General features: G+C 31.1%; 2 protein-coding genes across 2 annotated transcripts; one reads left to right on the top strand and one right to left on the bottom strand.

Annotated features, from left to right (window-relative positions):
- Positions 1–4,660: 4,660 nt before the first annotated feature.
- Positions 4,661–8,188, top strand: LOC133034457 (uncharacterized). The gene is made up of 6 exons (XM_061109546.1): positions 4,661–5,085; positions 5,139–5,241; positions 5,326–5,560; positions 5,672–6,726; positions 6,808–7,012; positions 7,173–8,188. The coding sequence occupies exons 1-6, from the start codon at positions 4,661–4,663 to the stop codon at positions 8,186–8,188; spliced, it is 3,039 nt and encodes a 1,012-aa protein (XP_060965529.1).
- A 5,489-nt stretch (positions 8,189–13,677) lies between these two features.
- On the bottom strand, positions 13,678–16,027 carry LOC133035086 (11S globulin seed storage protein Ana o 2.0101-like). The gene is made up of 3 exons (XM_061110782.1): positions 15,499–16,027; positions 14,141–14,861; positions 13,678–14,018 (listed from the first exon to the last, which is right to left on the bottom strand). Exons 1-3 carry the CDS (start codon positions 15,692–15,694, stop codon positions 13,865–13,867), a joined length of 1,071 nt encoding a protein of 356 aa, XP_060966765.1. The 5' UTR covers positions 15,695–16,027; the 3' UTR covers positions 13,678–13,864.
- Between the last annotated feature and the right edge of the window lie 8,832 nt (positions 16,028–24,859).

The following is a 24,859-nucleotide window of genomic DNA, read 5'->3' as shown; positions in this document are numbered from 1 at the left end:
ACTCTCCAGTATACCTATACAATGCATACACAATGATTTCCAGGCAGTAATTCACAGAATAAACCATTACAACTCAAGTTGCCATTAATGAGTAAAGCTTTGAACTTTAAACCTAAAATTGCATAAAAACCATCTACACCATTAAAACCAGCAGCTAGGACTTAGAATCAACTCAACTAAACCCTAAAATTCGAACCTTAAACACTTTGAAATCTAACAGCCACTTACTTCCAAAATCACATGCTCAAACTAAGTAAAAAGCTCAAAATTAACATAAGCAAGAGTTCTAGGGCTTACCTTAGATAAAATCACTTTGAATCCTAGCTTAGATTCAAGGAAATGGAAGAAAAATTCAGGTTTGATCCTTGGTTTGCCTCAGCCGAATAGAAAGAGAGAGAGAGAGAGTTCAAGAGGAAATGCTTTCCTTTCTTTTTCTTTGATTTTCCAAATTGGGAAAAGGATTAACTAACCCTTGGCTGAAAATTAAAATGCTAGGTGTCACACACTCATGGCAGCCACCTAATCCACCATTAATAAAAGACTAAAATGCCCTTAGACTTAAACTAGGGTATTTCTTTGAAACTAGGGGTAAAATGGTCAATTTCCATAACCCCGCTCAATCCCGGTAATTTATTTTCTCTAAAATATTCTCCACTATGAAATAGGGTTCTAAACTTACCCATGTGATCAGTCTAGCCATCCATCGCATTTTCCGTTGTCGCCGAGCAAAAATTACAAAATTAACATATTTCACATATAAGCTAAATAATACCCCTAGAGTTTAATAAAATCTCCAAAATTGAGAAATTATAACTCTAATATTTATTTCTAAATATTGGGGTCCACATTCAAAATTAATTCACAAATAATAATAAAATAATAAAATAATAAAAATTAGTGCTAATTGCCTTTTCTAATCCACATTACTAAAGCGGTCATTACATGTGATTTATTAGAAACTAGGCAACATAACCGCGCTTCGCGCGGTCTTTATACTAATTAATAAATATTTTTTTGATTTTTTTTATAATTTACAGTTATTATATTATGTTATGCTGCAAATCTCTTTTTATTGTATTATAAAAAATGTATTAACTTCTGTGTTAATTTTAAAGTAGTAACAAACAATGGTTAGTTTGGTAGGATTTAATAATTTTATTAGTAATTTTAAATTTCATACTTTTATCATAAATTTATTACATGAAAAATACAAAAAACTTATCTCTAAAATACAAAACACACTTAATTCATTCTCCAATTTTGACTATTTAAAAATTGAAACTAAATTTATGAAAAACTAAACTAATAACAAAATATTTAAATAGACAAAAAAATTTACAAAAATAGTGATATTATTATATTCCATAAAATTCAAATAATAAAGAAAAAAACAACGAAGCTTGAAAAATGAAAAAAAAAAAAATTAAAGAACGTTCAAATATTAGAATGTCATATAATAACCTATAAGCTTATACCTTCATAAGTTTATATTTGTAATTTTGTAATAGTTATTTTTAAACAAAATATGAAAATGTTACAAAATTTTAAAAATACAATGAAAAAAATTTAAGATACCACCAAGACTCTTTTGCACTTTTTTTTTTATATATATATTTGTATATAGATATAGATTTTCTATATTAAATAAAAATTTAAAACTTATTGGATAAAATATAAATAAAGAAATATATTTATTGGACATGGAAAGTTGCATAACAAAAGTGTTATTTATAACCTACATGAATAACACCTTAGGTGTTTCTAAACCATGTGGGACTTTAAGTGGATATGTGTGGTAGTTTATTTCTTAACAAAATATGAAAATGTCACAAAATTTTAAAAATACAATAAAAAAAAATGTAAGATGCCACCTAGACTCCATTGTGCTTTCCTTTATATTTATATATAGATAAGTTGAATACTATAAAGTACAAAATTTATGTGGTGTGATTAATGAAATTATAATATAATTAAGGAAATATCTATATTTTAGCTATGTAAATTAGAATACGAAAAAAATTTAAAGTCGTTATCACCATATTTCATTTGTAGTTATCATTATATTCAAAGTCATTATCACCATTGTATATAGTTATTACTATATTCAAAGTCGTCATTACTGCACATCTCATTTATAATAACTATTAAATTCAAAAAAGTTATAATCACGGCATATCATTTGTAGTTCTATATTAGTATTCATTGTCATTAGTCATTCGCCATCACTATATATTCAAATCATAATTATTATAAATTGAAAAATTAATAGTTAAAGTGATTTTGAAAAATTAGGTGTAGATATTTAATTTTTTTTTGTTTGATTATTAATTTATTTTTATGGACCTCACAAAATAATTACTTTTATGGTGATCATTTTTATAGTTTGTTATACATATAAACACATTATTATATAAAATATTGTTTTTCTTTCTTTCTTTCTGTTTTTTGTTTAGATAGATCTTTAAAAAAAATCAGCCACATTGTTATTGTTATTATTATTATTATTATTATATTTTTGTTTTTAAAAATATCAGCCATGTTATAGAGTTTACCTTTTTATAAGGTAATACTATTTTAGATTATTTTACAAAAGTTATAAATTAGACCTTCTGTTTTATCAAATGACAAAATAAACACTTTATTTTTTAAAACACAGAATCTAAAATAATATTTACTCCTTTTTATATGAAAAACAAAAACAAAAGTTATATATTATTTTTTTTTTAAAAGAAAATAACAGTTATCGAATTATAGGAATTTTATGTACATATATATAAAACTAAGAAATTACCCGCGCTTCGCGTGCAGTTATATTTTATTTAATAATAATGTGATAAGTTCATAAAAATTAAAGAATAAATAAATAAATAAATTTGAAAAGATTTATTATTAATATCTCATTAAATTTAAATTTTTAATCAAATATTTAGATTTATTATTAAATATCTCATTAAATTTGAAGTTAAATTTAATCAAATATTTTTAAGGAGAATTTTATTTATATACGCAAATATCATAATAATTTCAAGAATAACAATAGTCAAATTAATTTTTATATACCGAAACTTTTATATAGATACCGAAAAAATAAAATGTCAACTTATATATATAGGCTCGGTATCTCTGTTTCTCTCTTGCAAATGCATTATCACTTTTTTTTAATGTCTCAAATCATAAGTGTCATATTAATAGCTAATAAATATATTTAACTATAAATATTAATTTTAGAAATACTAAACCATTAGATCTTGGTCCGATAGCAAATAATAAAATAGAAATTTGAATTTTTATGCTTAATTTAGGTACTTAATTAAAAAAATATATCAAATAATACCTTTTTTTACGCTATATAAAAATATATATTTATATGTAAAATATTTAAGTCGAATTCAACTTCTTTTATCACTTTTTTGCCAAAAAACTTTTTTTTATTATTTTTTTTTAGTTGATGGACCAATCTCAGCCCTTATAATGTAAAAATGAGAAAATTTTCTAATTAAATAGAAAAATTAATCATAAAAACTCAAAATTTTCTAATATTACCCATTCATGGGTAATACCCATTAAGAGTACACCCTTTTTTAATGTCTCAAATCATAGTTGTCATATTTTTTTTTTCTAAAAAAAAATTATACATCACTTGTTTTTTTTTAAAAAAAAAAAAAATCAGCCTTACTATTAATTATTTTAGCTCAAATATGTTATTATTATAACATACTTTTTAAAATAATTATTTTAACAAAGTTTTTTTTTTTTTCATCTGCAAACAAAAACATTTTTAGACTTAAAAGCATCATTTTAGTTTCTTTAGTATTTGTGTTAACTAAAATGCTGTAAAAAAAAAAAAAAAAAAAAAAAAAACCTCAAAAATTAACTAAATTGTAAACTTAAACACTTCATAAACAAAAAATTATAAATTTAAAATTTACTATAACAACCAATTTCATAAATTATTATAAAGTATTTAGTTATTTTATAATTTAAAATTATTCAAAAAATTATATTATAGAGCAACTTCGTAAGTTATTAACAAAACAAAAGTACTTATAAAAAAACTAAATAACATCTTAAGTCATAAGTATAATCTAATACTTTCACACATCTCCTACAAAGAGGACTTTTAGTCCTCTCTCCTCCAATAATAATAATAAAAAAGTCATAGAGTCACTTACATTACTATTTTCTTATTTTTGCAATATCTAAAATACTATCTAGTTTCTTTATATAAGTTATTTTGAACATCTTATCGAAATTACTTTGTTAGTTAAGCTTATGTAGAATATTATTTAGTTACTTTTGAATATAAAATAATAAAATACGTTTTGGTAACTTGTAAAATTGGTTGGTATATTTTGTTTAAGTTTAAAATTTGATTATGTTTTCTACAGCAAAATATTTATATATATATATAAAATTAAAACATCACCTTTTATTTCGATTATCTTTTTTAATAACAGTGAAAAAATATATTCTTCATAGTTCGTACATGTAAAAAGAATCACCTTGAAAAGTAGATTGTGATGGTTAGGCTTAGTGAGACATAACTCTTGAGTTCAAATAATAATCAGTGACCATAATATTTTTTACAATATTTGAAAGAACAAAAAATAACTTAAGTGCAAAAGTTAAGTGCAAAAGTTGTGGGGGTTTTGGGCATATCATGGCCGAGTGTAGGGAAGGTGAGGCTAAGCAATGGGTTAAAAAAGATGTGAAAGGAGTAGGGGCTGATGAGGAGAAGAAAGGTGAAAATGATGCACAAACTAAAACTAAGGAGGCTACAGTAATGGGAGGTGATGGCAAGAATAAAGTAGAGGTAAGATTGGGTAAAGAAGGGGGGAAGGATGGAGCTATTTCCCATCAGAAGGCAGGGGACTTGAGAGGCCGAGAGGTTGATAGAGAATCATGTCATGGGGCTAAGTTGACTGGAGCTGAAGGAGTGGGAGAGGCTGAGGAAAATTGGGAAACACCAAAAAGAGCTCATCTTCTCAAGGCTAAGCAAGTGGTTAGGGAGCATGGGGAGCATCACAAAGAAAAGAATACTTTTGAGATGTTGCAAAATAAGGAGAATGGGACACAGGGAGATGGGTCACTGGTTCATCTTTTATGAATTGTTGCAATATATTGTGTTGGAATGTTAGAGGCCTCAATAAAGAGAAAAAGCAAGAGGCAGTGATTAAAGTTTGTCAAAAAAAGGAAATTGGGGTTGGAGCTTTGGTTGAAACTAAGCTGAAAAGTGAGAAGGTGAAAGAAATGATGTCAAAAAATTTTTGTGGTTCGGAAAGCTATACCAGCCCAGCAATAGAGGGTAGACTGTTATTAATCTAGAAGAAGACTTTTGCTAGAGTGATAGTTATTGAAGAAACTAGCCAATATGTCCACTGCTATGTGAAGTTGGCAAGTCACACAGAGGCTTTTTGTGTAACGTTTGTGTATGGGATGAATGGTTTAGAGGAGCGGAAGCTGTTGTGGAAGGGCCTAGCCAATTTGAGATTCCCGGTTAGGCCTTGGATACTTTTAGGTGACTTTAACTCCTTAATTAATTATGGGGATAGAGTAGGAGGTAAACCGGTTTGAAGGGCTGAGATTGAAGATTTTAATGATTGGCTAAGTTTGGGTATGGTGGACTCCTTGAAGAGGTAGGGATCTTTCTTCACTTGGTCAAATAATCAAGGGAGTAAGGATAGAATCCATTCGAGGATAGATCATGCTTTTAAGAACGAGGATTGGTTGGATCTGTTTCCTAATTCATCAGCCTCTTTCAGTTGGGAAAAGGTCTCAAATCACTGTGCTATAGTCATATCTTCGGCTGTAATGGTGGAGATAGGAGTGAAGCCGTTTAGATTCTTTAACTATTGGACAGAGCATCGAGAGTTCAAAAACCTGGTTTTGGAGAGCTGGCAAAAACCGGTTTTCTCATCTGGCTTACTAGGGATCTGGTCTAAATTGGCTCGACTGAACCATGTTTTAAAGTCATTTAATCATGCCAGGTTGGGCAATGTGGAGTTGGATTTTCAGAAGGCAAAAGATAAGTTTCTTGAAGCCAGATTACAAGCTCAAAGCAATCCGGGAGTTGAAAGATTTATCAAGGAGGAAAAAGATGCTGCTGATAGTTTTCATCTTCGAGAAAAAATGCTGAAAAGTTTTCTTGTCCAAAGGAGTAAGGTAACTTGGCTAAACCAAGGAGATGGTAATAATGCCTATTTTTATGCGTGTATTAAGAAAAGAAGAGAAGAGAATAGGATAGCTAGCTTTGTTGATATTCAGGGAAATATTGTTGACAACTATCCTAACGTAGTGAGGCATTATATTGATCATTTTAAAAGCTATATGGGCAGCTGTAGTTTGGTTTCTAGAAAGCTTGATAATGAGTGTCTGGAGCTTGGCAACCGATTGACATTAAACCAACAGTTGAGATTAATTCAATCATTTTCTAATAAGGAGATCAAGGAAGATTTGTTCAGCATCCCCAGTTCGAAGAGTCCAGGACCTGATGGCTACAACTCTGAATTTTTTAAGGCCATGTGGAAAGAAATAGGAGGTGAAGTGTGTCTAGCGATCAAAGATTTCTTTAATACGGGTAAGATTCCAGTTCAGTTCAATGAAACGGTAATCTCACTCATTCCTAAGGTGGAAAACCCCATGAGAGCCATACACTATCGCCCTATAGCTTGTTGCTCTACTTTATACAAATGCATCACAAAGCTCATGAGTAAAAGACTTGCTGAAGTTCTCCCATGGCTAGTTCATCAAAAATAGGGTTCTTTTATAAAGAAGAGATCTATAGCGCATAATATTTTGATTTTTCAGGATTTGATAAAGAACTATGGGAGGAAGAATGTCTCTCCAAGGTGTGCTATTAAAATTGACCTCAATAAAGCCTATGATACTGTGGATTGGGGCTTTGTTGAGGATTTACTTGTTGGCTTAAACTTTCCTTCCAAGTTTGTTGGTTGGATTATGAAGTGTCTGAGGGGTACTTCCTATTCGATCATGATGAATGGAAGATTGCATGGTAACTTTCAAGGGAAAAAAGGGCTTCGACAAGGGGATCCGATGTCACCTCTTTTATTTGTGCTTATAATAGAATATCTCTCAAAAGGAAGCTTCGGAGAAGACTTTCAGATTTCATCCTATGTGCAAAAGCCTTAAGTTGATTAGCTTATGCTTTGCAGATGATCTTATTCTGTTCAGCAAAGGCACTTTTTTGGCGGCTCACCATCTGAAGAATGCTTTGGGAAGCTTCTCTGAAGTTACAGGATTATTTCCCAACAAGGATAAATCTCTAGTGTACTTTTGGGGTGTTAATTTGTCTGAAAAAGAGGTGATCCTGGAAGACTTACAATTTAGAGAGGGCTCATTTCCTCTCAAGTATCTTGGGGTGCCTCTTAGACCTACAAAGTGGAGACGAGAGGATTGCGATGCTATCATAAAGAAGATAAAAATGTGGCTGGTTACTTGGGCAACTAGGCATTTATCTTATGCGGGTCGTATTCAACTCATTCGTTCGGTGTTGTTTGGTCTTCGTAACTATTGGATGAGCATTTTCATCCTACCGCAAAGTGTTATTAAGGAGGTAGAGAGGCTCTGCAGAGGTTTCCTTTGGGGAGTTAAGGGAGACCGAAGTAAAATTCATTTGGCCTCTTGGGATAAGGTTTGTCTTCCCAAACCTTTTGGTGGTCTTGGGTTCAAGAATGGTGCTTCTTGGAATCGTTCTATTCTAGGGAAGTTTGTTTGGGCAATCATGGACAAGCATGACATTCTATGGGTCAAATGGGTCAACAACATCTATATGAAAGGTGCTGAGTTTTGGGAATATGAGTTGAAGGGGGATGTTAGTTGGTATTGGAGGAAGATCTGTCATTTGAGAAGCCATTTCAGTAAGCCTATGGTGACAGCAGCAGTAAGGAAGGGTAAGTTTATTGCTGCCAGATTGTATATGGGAACTTTAAAGCTGAACATAGATAGTTATTACAAATCTGTTTGGTGTAATTTTTCTCTGCCCAAGCACAAATTCATCTTATGGCAGCTGGTTCATGGACACTTGCTCACTAGAGATAACTTCCAAAAATTTCACATTATTTTAGACTCTAGTTATTGCCCAGTTTGCGACATTGAAGAGGAGAGCCACCATCATCTTTTCTTCAACTGCTGTGTATCTAGGGAGGTTGTGAAGCAGGTCTTTGACTAGTGTGGAGTAGCAGCCTGGCCTTTGGACTACAACAGGTGGCGCTGCTGGTTTTCTAACAAGAATCCTGGTGTGATTGTTTTGCTCTTTGCTGCCACTATTTACTTGCTTTGGGAAAATAGGAATTTTTGTGTGCATAATAGTAGTTGTTTAACTATATTGAAAATTGTTAATGAGATTAAAGAAATAGTTAAATACAGGTTGTATAGCTTAAAGAATAGGAGGATTATTCAAGCTGAAAAAGGCATGTTTTTACGCCTAATTTTGTAGTGGTCGCTGGTGGTTGTTGGGGCCGGTTGGGTGTGGCCATGTTGTAGCTTGTTTTGGTCTTTGATTAATGAAATTTTTTCGTTAGTTAAAAAAAAAAACAACTTAAGTGTACTTTCTCATTAAAAATTTAGTATATAATTAATATAATTTTTTAAAAGTAACTAAATTTATATTACTTTATTATTTTATAAGTTATTTTAGAAATCTATACTTTATTAAGTAAACTTGTTCATAATATATTATCTCATAACTTTTAAGTATTAACAAAAGATTTTTAGTAATTTATAAAATTAGATGGTATACTTTATTTTAACTATTTATTTGTTAATTATATAGAATAAAAATTAGATAGTTACTTTTAATTCTATTTATTTTCTCTAGTAAAAGTTAAAAAAAATGCTTATCACACATCAAAATAATGATCTTCAAAAATAAAATTCTTGAGCTAAAATAAATTCTTCTGTGATTAGATTTCTTTTTAAAAGTTATAAGAAAGAGAGAAAGAGATAAAAATAATACAATAATAAATAAAATATTTAAAATGAATGCTTCAAATCAATGTATTAAGAAAAATAATAATAATAATGTGCTCACGCTAAACAAAAGGACAAAATAAAAAAGAATTAAAAAAAACAAAAAGACAAAAAAGAAAAAAAAAATAAAAAGGGGCTGTTCACTGGCGCTCGCCACAGTAGGAGCAGCCTTTTCAGGAGATTTTCTAGGCTCGATAGTGAGTTGGTTTGAAGATTTCTTCTTATAGCAGTTGTTTTTGTTCTTTTGGGTTCTTTAGTAGAACCTGAGGCTTCATTCGCCTGGGCATCACGTTTTTGGGATCTTTTATTTACAAGGTTGGGATTGTTTAGCATATCTTCCAAATCGAGATCCATATCTGTGAGGCAAAAAAGATACATCAGACACTTACTCAGAGACAGATAATAGAAAAATGGGGAATAAAACTCCTACTTAAAGGAAGTTACCATAATTATTAGAAGACGACGAGGAAGAACTATAATAATTACTAAACTCCCTAGACCCTGTGATCATGTACATATCATAAGGGTTTATTAAATCTCAATTTGAATCTGGATGGCTCGCCCTATCCAAGTTGGTACCATACTGCTTGGCAATCCCGTAATATGAGCTAGTGCAACTAAGCTGAACATGGAATCGAGAATACCAACTATCAAACCTATGGGTTATGTGATCTGTACAGAAATTGTCCCATGTATAAAAATTATATTGGCTATATTTAAAGGTTACTAGTGAGGTACGTGCAGTCCTAAGTACGGTAGGTGACCATCCACATTGATTACCTCAGGATGCTTCTTCTTCAGCTTCCTGAGGGTTTACTCTCTGGAGATAGCAGACGCGAGCAATGTAATCCTGGCTTTCCTCATTGGCTGGGACTGGGACCTTCTCCCACGAAGAGTATTTTGGAACCTTGTAGTCACAACTGTACTCGTTTGAGCCAAGGAGGTTGACAGTCCTCAGATTGGCCTCGTTCAAAAGGAAATCTACTGATCGCAATTTGAATGGAAGACCCAGCAGGATTTTATGGCGCTCAGCCATCTCGGGAGTGGGGATTGGTCTTTTGGTGACCGCTTTCAACACAATAAGTGTAATAAGTAAATGACCTCAGAGTCATAAATATAAAAAGAACTCAAAACCAAGTTTTTGAGACAGAAATTACTTACGTATAATGCGAAATGCAGTCGTGTTGATAGGAGAAAGACCAGTAGTCCAAAAGAAGTTGTCCTTGAACTCGGTCTTGTTTGGCAACCTCACAATGATCCTGTGATCATTTGTGTGGGTACCAAGATAATAAAAGCCCCCTAAACATCGCTTCCTCGAGGGAACAACTTTGACAAAATAAAAATAGACTATCTCGAGAGGAGTGGGGCACTCCCAGCCTAAAATATGGTACAAACCCTTTAAACCTACTAGAGCCCTGTAAGAACTTGGAATCAAATGAAAAGGGGCAATTCCAAGATAATTATAGAATTTTTTGTAATACTCTCTCAAGGGGAGAACTGTTCCACTCTTGATGTGCTCGAGGCTCCAAGCGCCTATCCTAGACGAGCACCTAGTATTGGCGCCACCGCAGTCCTCGCGGATTACTCTTTTTGGTGGAAAGCAGCTGAATTCCCTAAGAGAAACAGATCTAATGCAGCATCCTCACGTTTTCTTGATGCCGCAAGACTTTAATACACCACCAACATATTCTCCAATGGTCCTTACCTTGGATTCAATAAGCTCAGCTTTGAAAGTGACATTAGGATCCTAGGGTGATCTTTGATTTACGAGGCTTGGTGGACATAATTTAAAAATCAAGGTCGCCTGATGAAAAAGCAACAGTAACTCGGGGTAAAAAAAAGGGTCTCGCTAATGGAATAGAAGATAAAGTTTGAGGTTCAAGCCAAGCTGCATCTCGCAGATAACGATGTTTACCCTCAGTTATCTCTTGTAAAAATTGTCTATAACAACTAGAAATTTTATTATGATTGGTTTTTATTAGATGATCCCTAATTTTGGCATCTTTAATCTCAAGTTTGGATGTGGGTTTTTAGATTTTGGGTTTTAATGGAAGGGCTAAGTCTTTAGGACATTCAATTTCTAGGAAATCAGGAGTTGAAATCTTAAAACCAGATTGGGACATATTAACAAAAAAATAAAATTATAATCCCAATTCCTGGAAGGAGTTAATTTGACTTAAACCAAAAACCTAGGAATTTAATAAACCTAAGTTCACTCCTTAAAACCCCAAAAATTACCCAAAAAAAATAAAATCGAAACCAAACACAGTAAAAGAAGATGCAATCAGAAGAAAAAATAAAAGTATCAACTCAAGAAAAAAGGAATAACAGAGAGTAAGAAATAAACCACTTACTATATTTTTGAAGATTTTTGGGCAGTGAACAACTTCGTGATTGGGATCGTGATGAATGCGATGATGGGCTCTGAGAATTTCTAAGATTAAAGATGAAATTTGAGGAAATACGTAGAAAATAGGCCAAGGACAATGAGGGCATGCAAGGTGATGAAAAATAAAGATGGTTTTTTGCAAAAAAAAAATTGAAGGTTCAAAAGGCAGAAATGGCGAATAAAGTATTTTCCCTTGAGTTTTATACTTTAAAAAGGGTCACCGTTAGATTGAAAGACTAAAGATCTAACGGATGAGAACTAGAGAGAATTGGAAAAGATGGGCATTTAATGCTAATGATGTACCTCAAAATTATGAACCACCAAAACTCAAAGCATGCAATTTTTCAAACTGGAATTAAGATGAAAATACCCTTGTAATTATTTAAAAAGGGGTAAATACCATTTTGGACCCTGTGTTTTGCAAAAGTTACCAATTGAACCCTGTGTTTTGTTAAATGACAAAATGGACCCTGTATTTTCTAAAATAGTACAAATAGGACCCTGAATTGATTTTTAAAGTTTAATTATAATTCGATCTAAAAGTGCTATGACAAAACTGTTTACATTTTTTGTATCTGTTCGTATTAGGAATTATCTTCAAGTTGGTTGTATTAAAAAAAAAAGTTGTCTAAAATTAAGCTTAGGGTCCTATTTTTATCATTTTAGAAAATATAGGGTCCGTTTTGTCATTTAACAAAAGACAGGGTTCAATCTGTAACTTTTGCAAAACACAAGGTCCAAAATGGTATTTACCCTTTAAAAAGCTCTTTTTATTAAAAAAAATATATATTTTAATGGGAAATTATTATACCAAAAAGTTGGCTACACTTCAGAGAGTGACATGTGTCTTGCAATGGAATATGAACCACCTGAAGTAATGAAATTATATCATTTAATGCAAAGAAAAAGAATAACTCGTTAATAAAAGATTAATAAAACATATTCATAACTTGTTGACTGCATAGTCTTAAGTGAGATAAGGATAAAAGACTATTGAAACTTATATTGACGAGACACACACCCGCCTCGAAGTACACGGCCTCAAGAAAATAATTCATTTATTCAAAGGAGTGAATACAGTTATGCAAAGCGACCTCAGGTTACAAATAGCGAGACAGACACATCACTATTCTAAGGAAACTCAACGAGGTGAATTATTCGCTAACACTTAGGTGGCGTTTGGTTGGAGGTAATGAAATGGAATGGAATGGAAAGGAAACAATTTTCATTCCATTCCTTTGTTTGGTTGTATTTTAAAGTATTGGAATGGCATTTCAATGGAATGCTCTTTCCACCATTTTGGTGGAATGGCTATTCCATTTTAAAAAGGAAGGAATGACCATTCCAATGTAACAAGAAAAAAAATTTAATTATTTTTTTATCAATTTTTTTTATGCATTTTAAATTTTATTCCATTCCATTCCTATTCTTATTCCCATTCCTATTCCTATATTTTCATTCCTCCCAACCAAACGCCTCGTTTTTTCCACATTGTAATAGACAAGGATAACAACTAAGGATAAGAATAACAGGCAGATTTAATTCAGAACCATGTTAAATATACATTTATTATTTCTATGACATATTTATTACGTAAACTATTTTTGGTTAACGAAAATTAACATACTTAAACGTTAAAAATTTATTAAAAAAAATGAGAAAAATAAGAATAAAATTAATAGATGTATTTTAAATGATTTTACCTTAATAAAAAATTAAAAAGTGAAAGAATTAAGTTAAAAGCATTTAGAGTAATTTTATAATGATACATCACTAGTTCATATCACTCCATTATATGTATACATTAAAAGAAATTGACTACTCACTCTTACATATAATTAAATCTATAATTTATATATTATTTTTTATAAAGGAAACTTAACAAATTACCGAAATCAAATTTTGAGAAAAAGACTAACGAATTAAGGCTGAAAAAATTTTGTAATACATTATGAATAAAGAGCTTAATTAACAATACACTCCTTTCTATTTCTCCCCTAGCATAGTACATAAACAATCTCTAAAATAGTAAAATTAAATAAGAGACATGATTTGAAAGTATTCTAATTAGCCTTTTCCCTTTCTATGGCCCAATTCAAGATTTGCAACATATTTAGGTAGAGTGGAAGGAGATATGGACGGAATTGAATTTGCTGGGTAAAAGAAAGAAAGTAAATGTAAAAGAAAAAGAATAAGTTAGCAAAACATGTAAGAGAATCTATATTGGAATAGATGCGTACTATGATATGACACACCCAAAATAAACAAAATTGTGAAAATTAATAAACAATTCAAGCATATCTAGAAAGATAAAAACTTCATTAATCACTAATAAGTCCAAGATAAAACTTTAAACATCATATAATGCTGTTCATTGTGACCACAAAAGAAACTAACATAAAATTAAACCGAACATCAGAGCTCAATTTCTTATTGACATTAGAGCATTTTATTGGGACGACTAAGAATTGCAATATCTAAATTTATCTAGTTTGGTGGAGCGAAGAAAATCTCAGAAGTAGTCCTCTTTGATCGGAATTCCTTCTCTACATCAGACTCCACATTGAATGCAGCCTCCAGCACCTGTGGAGATAAAGCCTTCCACACTGAAGTCCTTCCAGCCAAATGGGTGAAAATGGGGCTGCAATTAACAAAACGAATATATTAGTCAAATAAAACTCAAAAGGGTGCCAGGTTACCATAATATATATGTACATATATAACAAAATCATCATCATTTAGAAGTGTGAGATTGTGACTTACTTTGGGGTTGTGATAATAGAGAACCATTCCAAACCTTCTGGATCAGCAATCTTTGAAACAACAAAAAACCTTGGCACAATGAACAAGTTGCCACCTTTAACAGTTGTTTCCAAGACCCTTTTGCCATCTACGCCTACAACTTGAACACGGCCACTGCCCCTAACAATATAAGTAACCTGCAGAGCAGAGTCACAAGAAAATCCGGGAGAGCACATAGCGCTACCATCCAACCTCACAAGGTCAGCCCCAAGCCCAACCTCACCAACCAAAGGGAGGTTCTTAGTGTTCAGTACAACGACCCTTCCTCCTTTGATAATATCAACATCTAAGGGAGCCTCTAAGCAGTTCAAGGCCATTCCTTCGCGGTGCTCCTTCTTCGGCTCTGGCATCTTGAAGTCATCAGAAAGCTTGACAATGCCCTTACCCGATTGCTTTCCAACGAGGGTCTTAACTACATTCTCTTTCAAGTCCCATGCTCGGCCAACAAACTCAGTTGAGAAACCAGTGAAGATTCCATTTGATCCGGTGAGGAAAAAGTCGGTGAACTCACCAGCCTTGTGAGCTTTAGAGGTATCCCCCATAAAGAGAACAACGAGCTCAGTGTCTTCCTTGTTGTACCACCATGTCACAACACCAAAAGGAAGAGCAATAGTATCTCCCTCCTTAATGGCGATGACCTTCTCTTCTGACTCTGGAAGTACTATTCCAGCAACACCACTACCTGAAAATAAAGAACAAGATACATTAATCTCCCAATTGTCAAATATCAATTACTCCCTTAAATAACGGCGCTATTGTATTAAATTTAAAAGACATGGCATAGCATACTACATTGCACAAAAGCTACTCGAGAACAATTCACTTAACATCAGGTTGATCTTATGAAATAAATTTAGTGAAATTCATAATCTTGAGTTACACATAAAGAGTTTGAAAACAGGGGTTTACAACAATATGAACTGAAAACAGATCCAGAACATGTTTAAAAAAGCTTGCAGATTCACGGAGGCAAAATTAAAGTAAAACTATCCCATACATATATATATACTAAATCATTGGGTTTTAAATATATACCCTATAAGAAATCGAATAACGGATGACATCACATTCACATAGATCTAATTAATCTACAGAACATATCACATATCGCTCAAAAACATCTGATTCTCAAATAAATTTATCAAGAAATCATTAAAAAAAAGTCACAAAGACGACTTTACAATATAAAATACAGCCTACAGGTCTTCTAACAATAAGAGAGAAAACACACAATTGATATTAATAAAAGGATTGAATTTGACTTAGAAAACAATCAAATCTACATAGTGATCGCAATCATCGAATGAATTAAAATATACCTTGTAGTACGTAAGCGACTTTAGATGAATCTGAATAACGAGGAAGAGCGAAGCCATTTTTCTCGAGAGCTAGCTTAGCTGCACCAATGTTACCCTGACGAAGCATAGGGAGCTCCGATGGAGCCCAAGAGTAGTAGGATCCACCATCGCCTCCGTACACCTTGGTGGCCAACTTCGGGGAAAGATCAAGCTCCATTCTCAAACAAGAATTTTCCTTCACTTTCTCGGAATCTAATCAGAAAGTTAAGAGAGTATGGAATTTGTTTTGTTAGCGGTATAGAACGTGTGAGGATGGAGGAGTGAACTACAGGTATATATAGGGAAGGTCTAGTAGGATTTCACGGTCACTGATACCAATTTGTAACTGAATTATTTTTTTTAAATAAAAGAATAATAGTTTTGAAAATTTGAAACAGATAGCTGATAATTATTTAAATTTAATTTCAATATAAAATTATTACGTTTTTGGATTTTTTTTCATAGAAATTTACTTTTAAAAATAAACAGTTTAAGATATTTATGTTTATGGGGTTGGTAGATTTGATTAAGCATAATATTATGATGATGGATGAAGAATAATATGCGGACCCTACCACTTTGTTTAAATATAAAATTATTTTTTAATCATCCACTAAATTATTTTTTTAAGATTATATAGAGATAAATTAGATTAAAATGAGATCAATTTAAAATTTCAAAATTCAACATTCTCTTCATCTAAATTAATTCTACAAAATATTTTTTAAAAAAAGTTCTAGAAATAAATGTGAATAATTAGATTTTTTTAAATATCAAAGTAGATTTCTTTTGTAATTAATGCAGATTAGTTAGCCAAATAAATTTTAAATAATTAGATATTAACCGAAATATTTTAAATAAATAGATAATGTTTTTGAATAAATAGATAGTAAATTAAAAAAAATAAAAGTTAGTTTTTTTTTTATATATATATATATAATTTCTGAGAATAAATTTAAAGTTGAGTTGAAATTGTATAGAATAAGAGATTACATGTTGACTAAATACACGTTACAAGTGTTTAACCTTTGGGTTTAATAGATTTTGATGCCTTATACCTTGGAGTAACTGATAATACTGTTCTTATTCTGTTTATTGGATTTAAAAAAAATGAAAAAATCGTCCAAAGAAATTGAGTTTTTTATTTCCTAAATTTCCGTTCATATTTTATGATAAGATTAACTTAGAAAAAGTAACAGAATATTATTTATATTAATAAAGAAAGAAAAAAAATACCGAAATGATAAGGATTCGAATTGCCATCCAATAGTTTATCAATCAACATTGTACTTTTCAGATAAAAAAAACATTGTATTGTATTTTCCAATGAAACAAATTAAGAAACACCCTTTCATTGACAACCAAAAATATGATCACAAATTTTGTGTACCTAGGTTATGTTTTTAATTTTTAATTTTTAATTTTTTTTATGTGTATTTTTAAAATTTTATAAATGTAAAAAAATTATTTATTATTTCTTTTAAAAAAAATAATATTTAAAGTTTTAAAATTTTAAGGAAAATAAATATAAAATTTAAAAATATTAAAATTAAGCATAATCTCAACATTAAAAATAACAATAAAAAATAATAATATTATAAATAATATATTAATATTTATAGGATTTTTAGATCACCACTTTTGCTCTCACTTATGAGAGCATTTTCTTTTAATTTTGATTGGTTTAGTAATGAAGGTGCATAAGATTAAGATGAATTGTGGAATATGTTATTAGTTTTTTTAATGTTTTTTATTTTTTTAATATTTTTTACAAAAAATGAACAACTTTTTATTAAAAATATTAATGAACATTAAGATTAATAACCTAAAACTATTTTAGCTATCTAATTTAATTATCATTCCTAAAGAGTATTAATGTTTTTGTTTTTTTTGTTTTTTGGAAGGGAAGAGTATTAATGTTTTCAAAGAAGATCTTTTCATTCACCAAATAAAAAAAAAAAAGAACCTTCCTATAATCAATACATTATATATGAATTGAAGAAGAAAAATGGAATAGATAATTCTATGAGGAAGAGATAATACTTTCAAAGAAGGAATAATTCAAAAGAGGTCCCCTTTATTTTAGCTAAAGTTTAGTTTGCACTCTTTCTTTTAAGAAATTATAAAAATGATCATGTGTTTATTAAAATGGTAAAAAATTATCCCATGGCCACAATTTCAGTCAAATTTTGTTTAAACATTTTCTTTTTTAATTCAACTTAAATTAAGTTTTAGATGATTTGAAAAATTAATTGTTAAAAATAGACAATATTGTTAGAACACTCCCAGTGTCTTTATAATAGCTAAAAGTTAAAAAATTTAGCTCAAAACTTATTTTAACTCTTCCAACAACATCTTTATAGCTTAGCTATAATAAATTTTCACAAACTCCAATAAAATGCATCTCTACATGTAGATATGGAGAGAGAGTGAGCTAATTTTTTTTTATTTATTTTATTACTACTTTATTTAAGTTTACTAACTTTTTATAATTATATATAATGTATAACATAATATTTTTATTAATTTATTTACTATGTATTAGAAATATATTATTTTAATGATGTAGATAAAAATTGTATAAAGAAGCTGATCTATGGTGTAATGTAAAAGTGTGAGGTAAAATAAAAAAAAAGTAAGATTTTAGTGAGTTATTTTAAAGAATAGAGTAAAAAAGCTGTTGTGAATGATCTTTTTTTTTTTGAGAAAATAAGCGTATTCATGCATTGAACTATAAAAACAGTTAGACCTCGCGGTCGTTACATAATAGCTCCTCCGGTATGGAGGATATCAAAATAGAACCATACAAATGATGGGCGAACGCCCATTTAGCCACATTATGGGCGATAACATTACAAGTTCTAAGTTCTGCTAATACTATTAAAATTACAACTGATAAAGGAGGGAGATGACTTTAAGCAAAATGAGACATAGTTATCAAGAGCCCAATGGGACTCCTTCCCGTTGAGAACATTGATAGCTAGTCTCGAGTCACTCTCCACAATTACATACTTATAACCTAACTCCAGCGCAATCGAAACAGCCAGACAACAAGCTACAGCTTCTCCGCATAACGCATCCGAGAAATCCAACCGAGACGTGTGAACTCACATCACCTTACCACAATGATTACTGGCTACAACAGCTGCGCACATACTCTCTAAGCCTACTCTAACATCACAGTTCATTTTTATCCAATCCAAGGGAGGTGGAGTCCAGGTCTCCTTCAAGATCGGAGCAATGTTGGGCAAAAGAGAATCATGTAACTCAGCAAAAGAAGTACAAATATGGTCAATACATTTCAACACATAAGGAGGAGAATTATTGTGAACCTTTTCATTGCGCACCCTCCATATAGTGTCAACAACAATCGAAGCATAAAGAAATACGTCCTCCACTCGGACCCCCCTATTCCTAAGGTCCCAAATGAATTTTACCCAGTCCCAAACCGGAATACCAGTATCACATACAGGGTAGATTCCCCAAGGCGAGGATCGCCACAATTGTAACGCCACATCACAAGACATGAATAAATGTTCAATGGATTCTTCCCTCAACCCACACAGGGGACAGCTATTATCCTCAATCTGAAATCGCCTTCCAATTTTAGATGTAACAGGGAGCGCATTCGATAGGATGCACCACCATAAGATCTTATGTCGCTCCAAAATTTTACTATTCCAAAGTTTATTCCACAGGGACGGAGCAACCTCACAGTGAGGGGCTCTTTCCAAGGCCTGTGTCAGGTAGGCCGATTTGCACGAGAACTGCCCGTTACTTTCCAAAGTCCAAATCCATCTATCCTTCCCCTACCCTGAGGGGTTGCCACCTCTTAAGATAGCAGAAACAGTCTCTTGATCAAAGAGTCTGTTTAACTTTTGGACGTTCCACACTCCACTAGGTGACAATAGGTCAGCCACACAAGAGTGATCTGTTAGACCATTACCATTTGGTTTCGGAACGAACTCTTTGTAATGAGGAATCCATGGATCCCTCTAGATACCAGTATCCCTACCACTAGCCACCAGTTTACAGGCCCCTTTCCTTAGAACTGCATTGCCCTTCACAACATTTTTCCAAAACTAAGAATCCGAATCTTTATAGCCGCAACTGAGAAAATCCTTCCCTTTTAGATACTTGGCCTCCAATATCTTGCAACACAAAGGCTGACACCCATTCAACATTTTCCACCCCCACTTGGCCAGAAAAGCAAGGTTCATTCCTTTAGTTTTTCGAAACCCTAGACCCCCCCCAAAGACTTAGGCATGCATAATTTATCCCAAGCTCTAAGGTGAAGGTCATGGTTCCCTTTCTCGAAGCCCCACCAAAAATCCTGGACCAATCCATCAATCCTATTAACAAGCCGGTTGGAGAGTTTAGTGGTTTGCATGGCATAATTAGGCAGAGACGGGCCCACAACCTTAATTAGAGTAGCCCAACCTGCCTTGGACAAGGTTTTTGCCTTCCAACCTTGTAATTTGGAAGTGAGATTGTCCAAGATGAAGTTGAAGTCAGCATCCTTTTGTCTTGCTCTGAAAAAGGGAAGTCCCAGGTACTTAGTAACCCCATCCGGAGACTCAATACCCAAGATTTCCTTGATACCTCTTCTCATGCCATTCGGGGTGTTCTTGCTAAAGAATATAGAGGTTTTGAGCTTATTAACTTGTTGTCCAAACCAATCACAAAACCTCTCAAGGCAACTCCAGTAACTTTTAACTTCGCTCATATTGGCTCGCCCCACCAGAATAAGATCATCAGCAAAGAAGATATGGGATAAGACCGGGCCACCCCTACTCAGCCTAATACCCTGAATATTCCTTTTTGTAAGTGCCTCCTCTAAAAGTCTTGATAAAACTTCAGCAGCACAAATGAAGAGATAGGGAGAAAGGGGGCCACCCTGACAAATTCCACAAGACGGTGATATCTTTCCAACCTGTCCACCATTAAGGCAGATGTTGAGATTGGTGGTGGTTACACATTGAGAAACCCAATTGCGGAACTTTTCTGGGAATCCAAAACAATCAAGGACATGGTCAATGAATTTCCAACTTAGTCTATCATAGGCTTTGACCAGATCAATTTTAATGACAAAGTACCCCTCTTTGCTTTTTTTCCCGTTGTGAATGCTCTTAGTCTTTTTGAAAGAAAAAAATTCACAAAAAACATGTTCAAGGGATCATTTTTTTTACCATATTAATTATCAAATGGTCCTTTTTGTTATTTTTCATAACAAAAGATCCACAATAGAATTTAACAATAACAGAGGGTACTTTTTTTGTATTATCCTTTCAAAGAAACATAAATTTTATTTGTAAATAAATAAGTTCCATCTTTAAAAAATCATACATGTGTATTGATTTTTATTTTTCGTATTATTAGTTTAAAAATATTTACAAATGTGAGATCATTATTATTATGGTTTATTTTAAGAAAATAAACTGTATTGTTAGTGTGTATTTTTTTTCTTTTATTTTCTTAAAAAATAAATTAAAATAAAAGAAGTTATTAATCTTGTATAAGATATTTCATTATAGCCAAATTAATTATTACCATTAGATTGAGAATTAAAAGCTATAAAAATGCTCTTACTTTTAAGAGCAAAAGTGACGCCCTCACCTAAGGAGTACCTAATATTTATATATATTTAAATTAATTTAAAATTGATATAAGTTTAATTAACCTAAAACAAATAATATCAATATTTACATATATTGAATTAATCTCAAATAAATAATATTAATATTTATATATATATAAATAAATCTAACCTTACTAATTACCGTTAAATTTAACGGAATATTCTTATATTCGTAAAATATTTTATTAAACCAACTAAAACGGTTAAATAATCACATTATATATATATATAAATATCTTTTAATTCTTAATTTTCTTATATTAAGTGTTATATTAATTTACTAATCTATATATATATATATATTTATCTATATATCTATATACATAAAGTAGAAGTATGAGCAGTGCATGTCACTCTAAAATCTCTCTAAATACCTCTATTTTTTTAGTTTTTTATTAAGTTCATAAATCTATATATCTATATCTATATATATAAAGGATCTATATATATATATCTATCTATCTATCTATTTATCTATATATATATATAAAGGAGAAGCATGAGACAGTGACATGTCACTTTAAAATTTCTCTAAATACCTCTATATGTTATCTCCTTAATTCTCCATTCTTTTAATTTTTTTTATTAAGTTCATAAATCTATATATCTATATTTGTTGGAAAAATTCTCATTATAAGAGAGAATACGAGGATTACAATTAAAATACTCAAAATACAAATAAAAGTATTTCATCAAGATTACAAGAAAGCTAGAGAAGAAGAAGAAGAATAACACACAAAAAGCTTGACCAAGGCTCAAGGACCTTTGTCCTAAAAGTCATTTCCTCCCTCATAAGGACACTTAGGGAAACTCTAGAAATGCTCTTAAGGATTTATCAAGCCTATATGCTCAGCCTAGTGTCTAAGGATGAGCATATCCTCACAAGGTTCTAACCACAGCAAATGGTTTCAACTACTTTTCTAACAAGTGAACAATATGGCCTCTATTTATAGAGTTTTTCACTCCCGTATGAACATGAATGACCACCATAAAGTCCTTGGATGTTACCAATTATAAATTGGACATTTATGTTATTAATTGGATGATTTAGAGGAGTTTTGGGCTGTTACAAAGACTCTCAAACCTTCAAAAACGTGTGCAAGTAAATGCTGAAAAAAAACAGTAACTAGTTACTGGTTACCATTTTTTCAGCTTTGGCCAATTCTTCTCCAAAATGTTCCAAATCACTTCCACTTGATTTTGAATTATTTATACACCTTATAAATGAATAAATCAAGTCTCCAATAGGTATATATTCAATAGCTACCATTCATTCACATTCATAATCAATTAGTAACATCTTTTACTAATTTAAGAGTGAAAAAGAGATGAGAGTTACATATTCAAGTGATCATCACTTTAAAGGATTTGCAACTCTTATTTTGTAATCATTCTACATATTTTATAACTCCATAATGTATGTTGCAATTTGACAAAATTAATACTTTGTCATACTTAATTATTTATAACTTAATTATTTAATCTAAATATTATATTATATAAAATAATATAACAATATCTATCTATATATATAAAAGAGAAATATGAGACGGTGATATGTCACTCTAAAATCTCTTTAAATAACTCTATTTGTTGTCTCCTTAATTTTCTATTTTTTTAGTTTTTTATTAAGTCCATACATAATAATAATTGATATAAAATATATTTATTTATTTATTATTTTCTTAATTTAAAAATAAATATCACAAATATAATGTAAATATAATTATTTAAGATAAGTAGCATATATAATTTTAAAATATATTATATTGAATTCAAAAAATGTGGCTACTCATCTACATATTATAATGTCACTACCACAATTTGGTCTTTTAGTGACACTATTTAGTGACGTGCACAAAAGGTGTGTGTCACTAAAGAGTTAGAGTGATTTTTAGTGACTTGCAGAATTAGACTCTAAATATTCAATGTTAGTCTCCTTTAATGCGCGTCACTAAAAATATAGAGTGTCACTAAAGAGTAAAATCTATTTTTTTTTTTTTAATTTTATTAATTTGAAAAATACTGGTTTATAGTGATGCGCTAGACGCGATTGGATAAATATGTCCCGACACACATGGCGCGTCACTATATCATAATCTTAAATTAAAAAAAACACTGCTGTAAAGTTTTTTTGAGAAAAAAAGATAAAAAAAATAACCAGCTGTAAACATACTTTAATAATTAAAAAAATAAAAGAAAATATTATAATAAGGGTTTACAATTGAAACCCTAACTGATAGAAGTAAATAAACCAAGTTGCATAATATTTTTTTTTGCTTCTCGTCTTTCTTCTTCCTCCTCTTCTCGCTTGCTACTGACTAGCATGTCCGACGTACAACGATTTTACACAGGTGGATGGTATAAAATCGCTTGCTGCTGACCAGCATCTCCGACGACCAAGTTTGCATTTCTTCTCTTCTCTTCTCTTCTCTCTCTCTCTCTCTCTCTCTCTCTCTCTCTCTCTCTCTCTCTCTCTCTCTCTCTCTCTCTCTCTCTCTCTCTCTCTCTCTCTGTGTGTGTGTGTGTGTAGGGGAATATATAAGCAGACCATTGGAGCTACGATTTTACACAGGTGGACGGTGCTAATCTATGCTTGAGGACGAACAAGTCACCGGAGTTGGGCTTCATGAAGTTGGAAGAGAGGTTGACGAAGGAGTCGCGCGAGGTGCTCCGTGAGGGGATGGACTTAACGCCGGCAGAGTGGATCAACGATGATGGAGCGAAAGAAGAAGATGAGAGCACCACCATCGCTGATCGTGGTGGGTTTATTCTATAGTCTGCTATTTTTTTTTACAATAAAATAAGTAAATTAAAGAAACAGTAAAATGAAAATTGAGAGTTGATTGGATTTTGTGTTGTAATTTCGTTTTTGGTTCTTTTGTAATCACAATCTGTGGAATTTGTTTTTTTTTTTTTATTTTGGGGTTTGCCTTTGAATTTGTTCAATCTCTGTAAAAGAAATTGGGTTATATTTGTTAATATTGTTCTTGATATTGTTCAATCCTGTGGAATTTGCTTTTTCTTTTTGCATTACAATAATTTTGTAATTTTTCTGAATTTTAAGGTGCAAATAATAAATTTTTGTGTATGATAAATTAAAAAAATATTTAATTATTCTGCCCAAATTAATAAATTAAAATTTTCAAAAAAAAAATAATAAAAAAAGTAATTATTTATATAAAAATTTGAATTAGAACAATTATATATTATTTTTTTAAAAAAAATATTTAATATAGTGGCACTTTTGGTGTGTCACTATATCTTTAAAAATATTAATAAAAAAGAAAAATAGGATATAGTGACACTTCATGTGTGTGACTGTTATCTTTTTAGTCTGATAAAACTTGACACTATACGCCTATAGTGACGCGCAGAAAATGAGTACAAAAGGTTTCAGTGACATGTGTGGAGTGTTACTAAAAATTGTCTTTCTAGTCAGTCTCATTAGTGACGAGCGTTGAAGTGTCACTATACACTTTTAGAGTTACTCAATGTGTGTCACTAAAATCTAATTTTCTAGTAGTGTGGAGATATATTATTGTTAATTATAATATATTATAATGCACGCTTTTAATATTCATGATTGTTATTTATTAAATTATATTACGTGGTATTAATATTCATGATTGTTATTTATTAAATTATATTACGTGGTATCATTTTTTAAATTCCTATTATTTAAAATTAACAACACTGATCGTA

The sequence above is a fragment of the Cannabis sativa genome, chromosome 2 (assembly GCF_029168945.1).
Source record: "Cannabis sativa cultivar Pink pepper isolate KNU-18-1 chromosome 2, ASM2916894v1, whole genome shotgun sequence".
Lineage (NCBI taxonomy): Eukaryota > Viridiplantae > Streptophyta > Magnoliopsida > Rosales > Cannabaceae > Cannabis > Cannabis sativa.
This window is presented reverse-complemented; position numbering and strand designations above follow the sequence as displayed.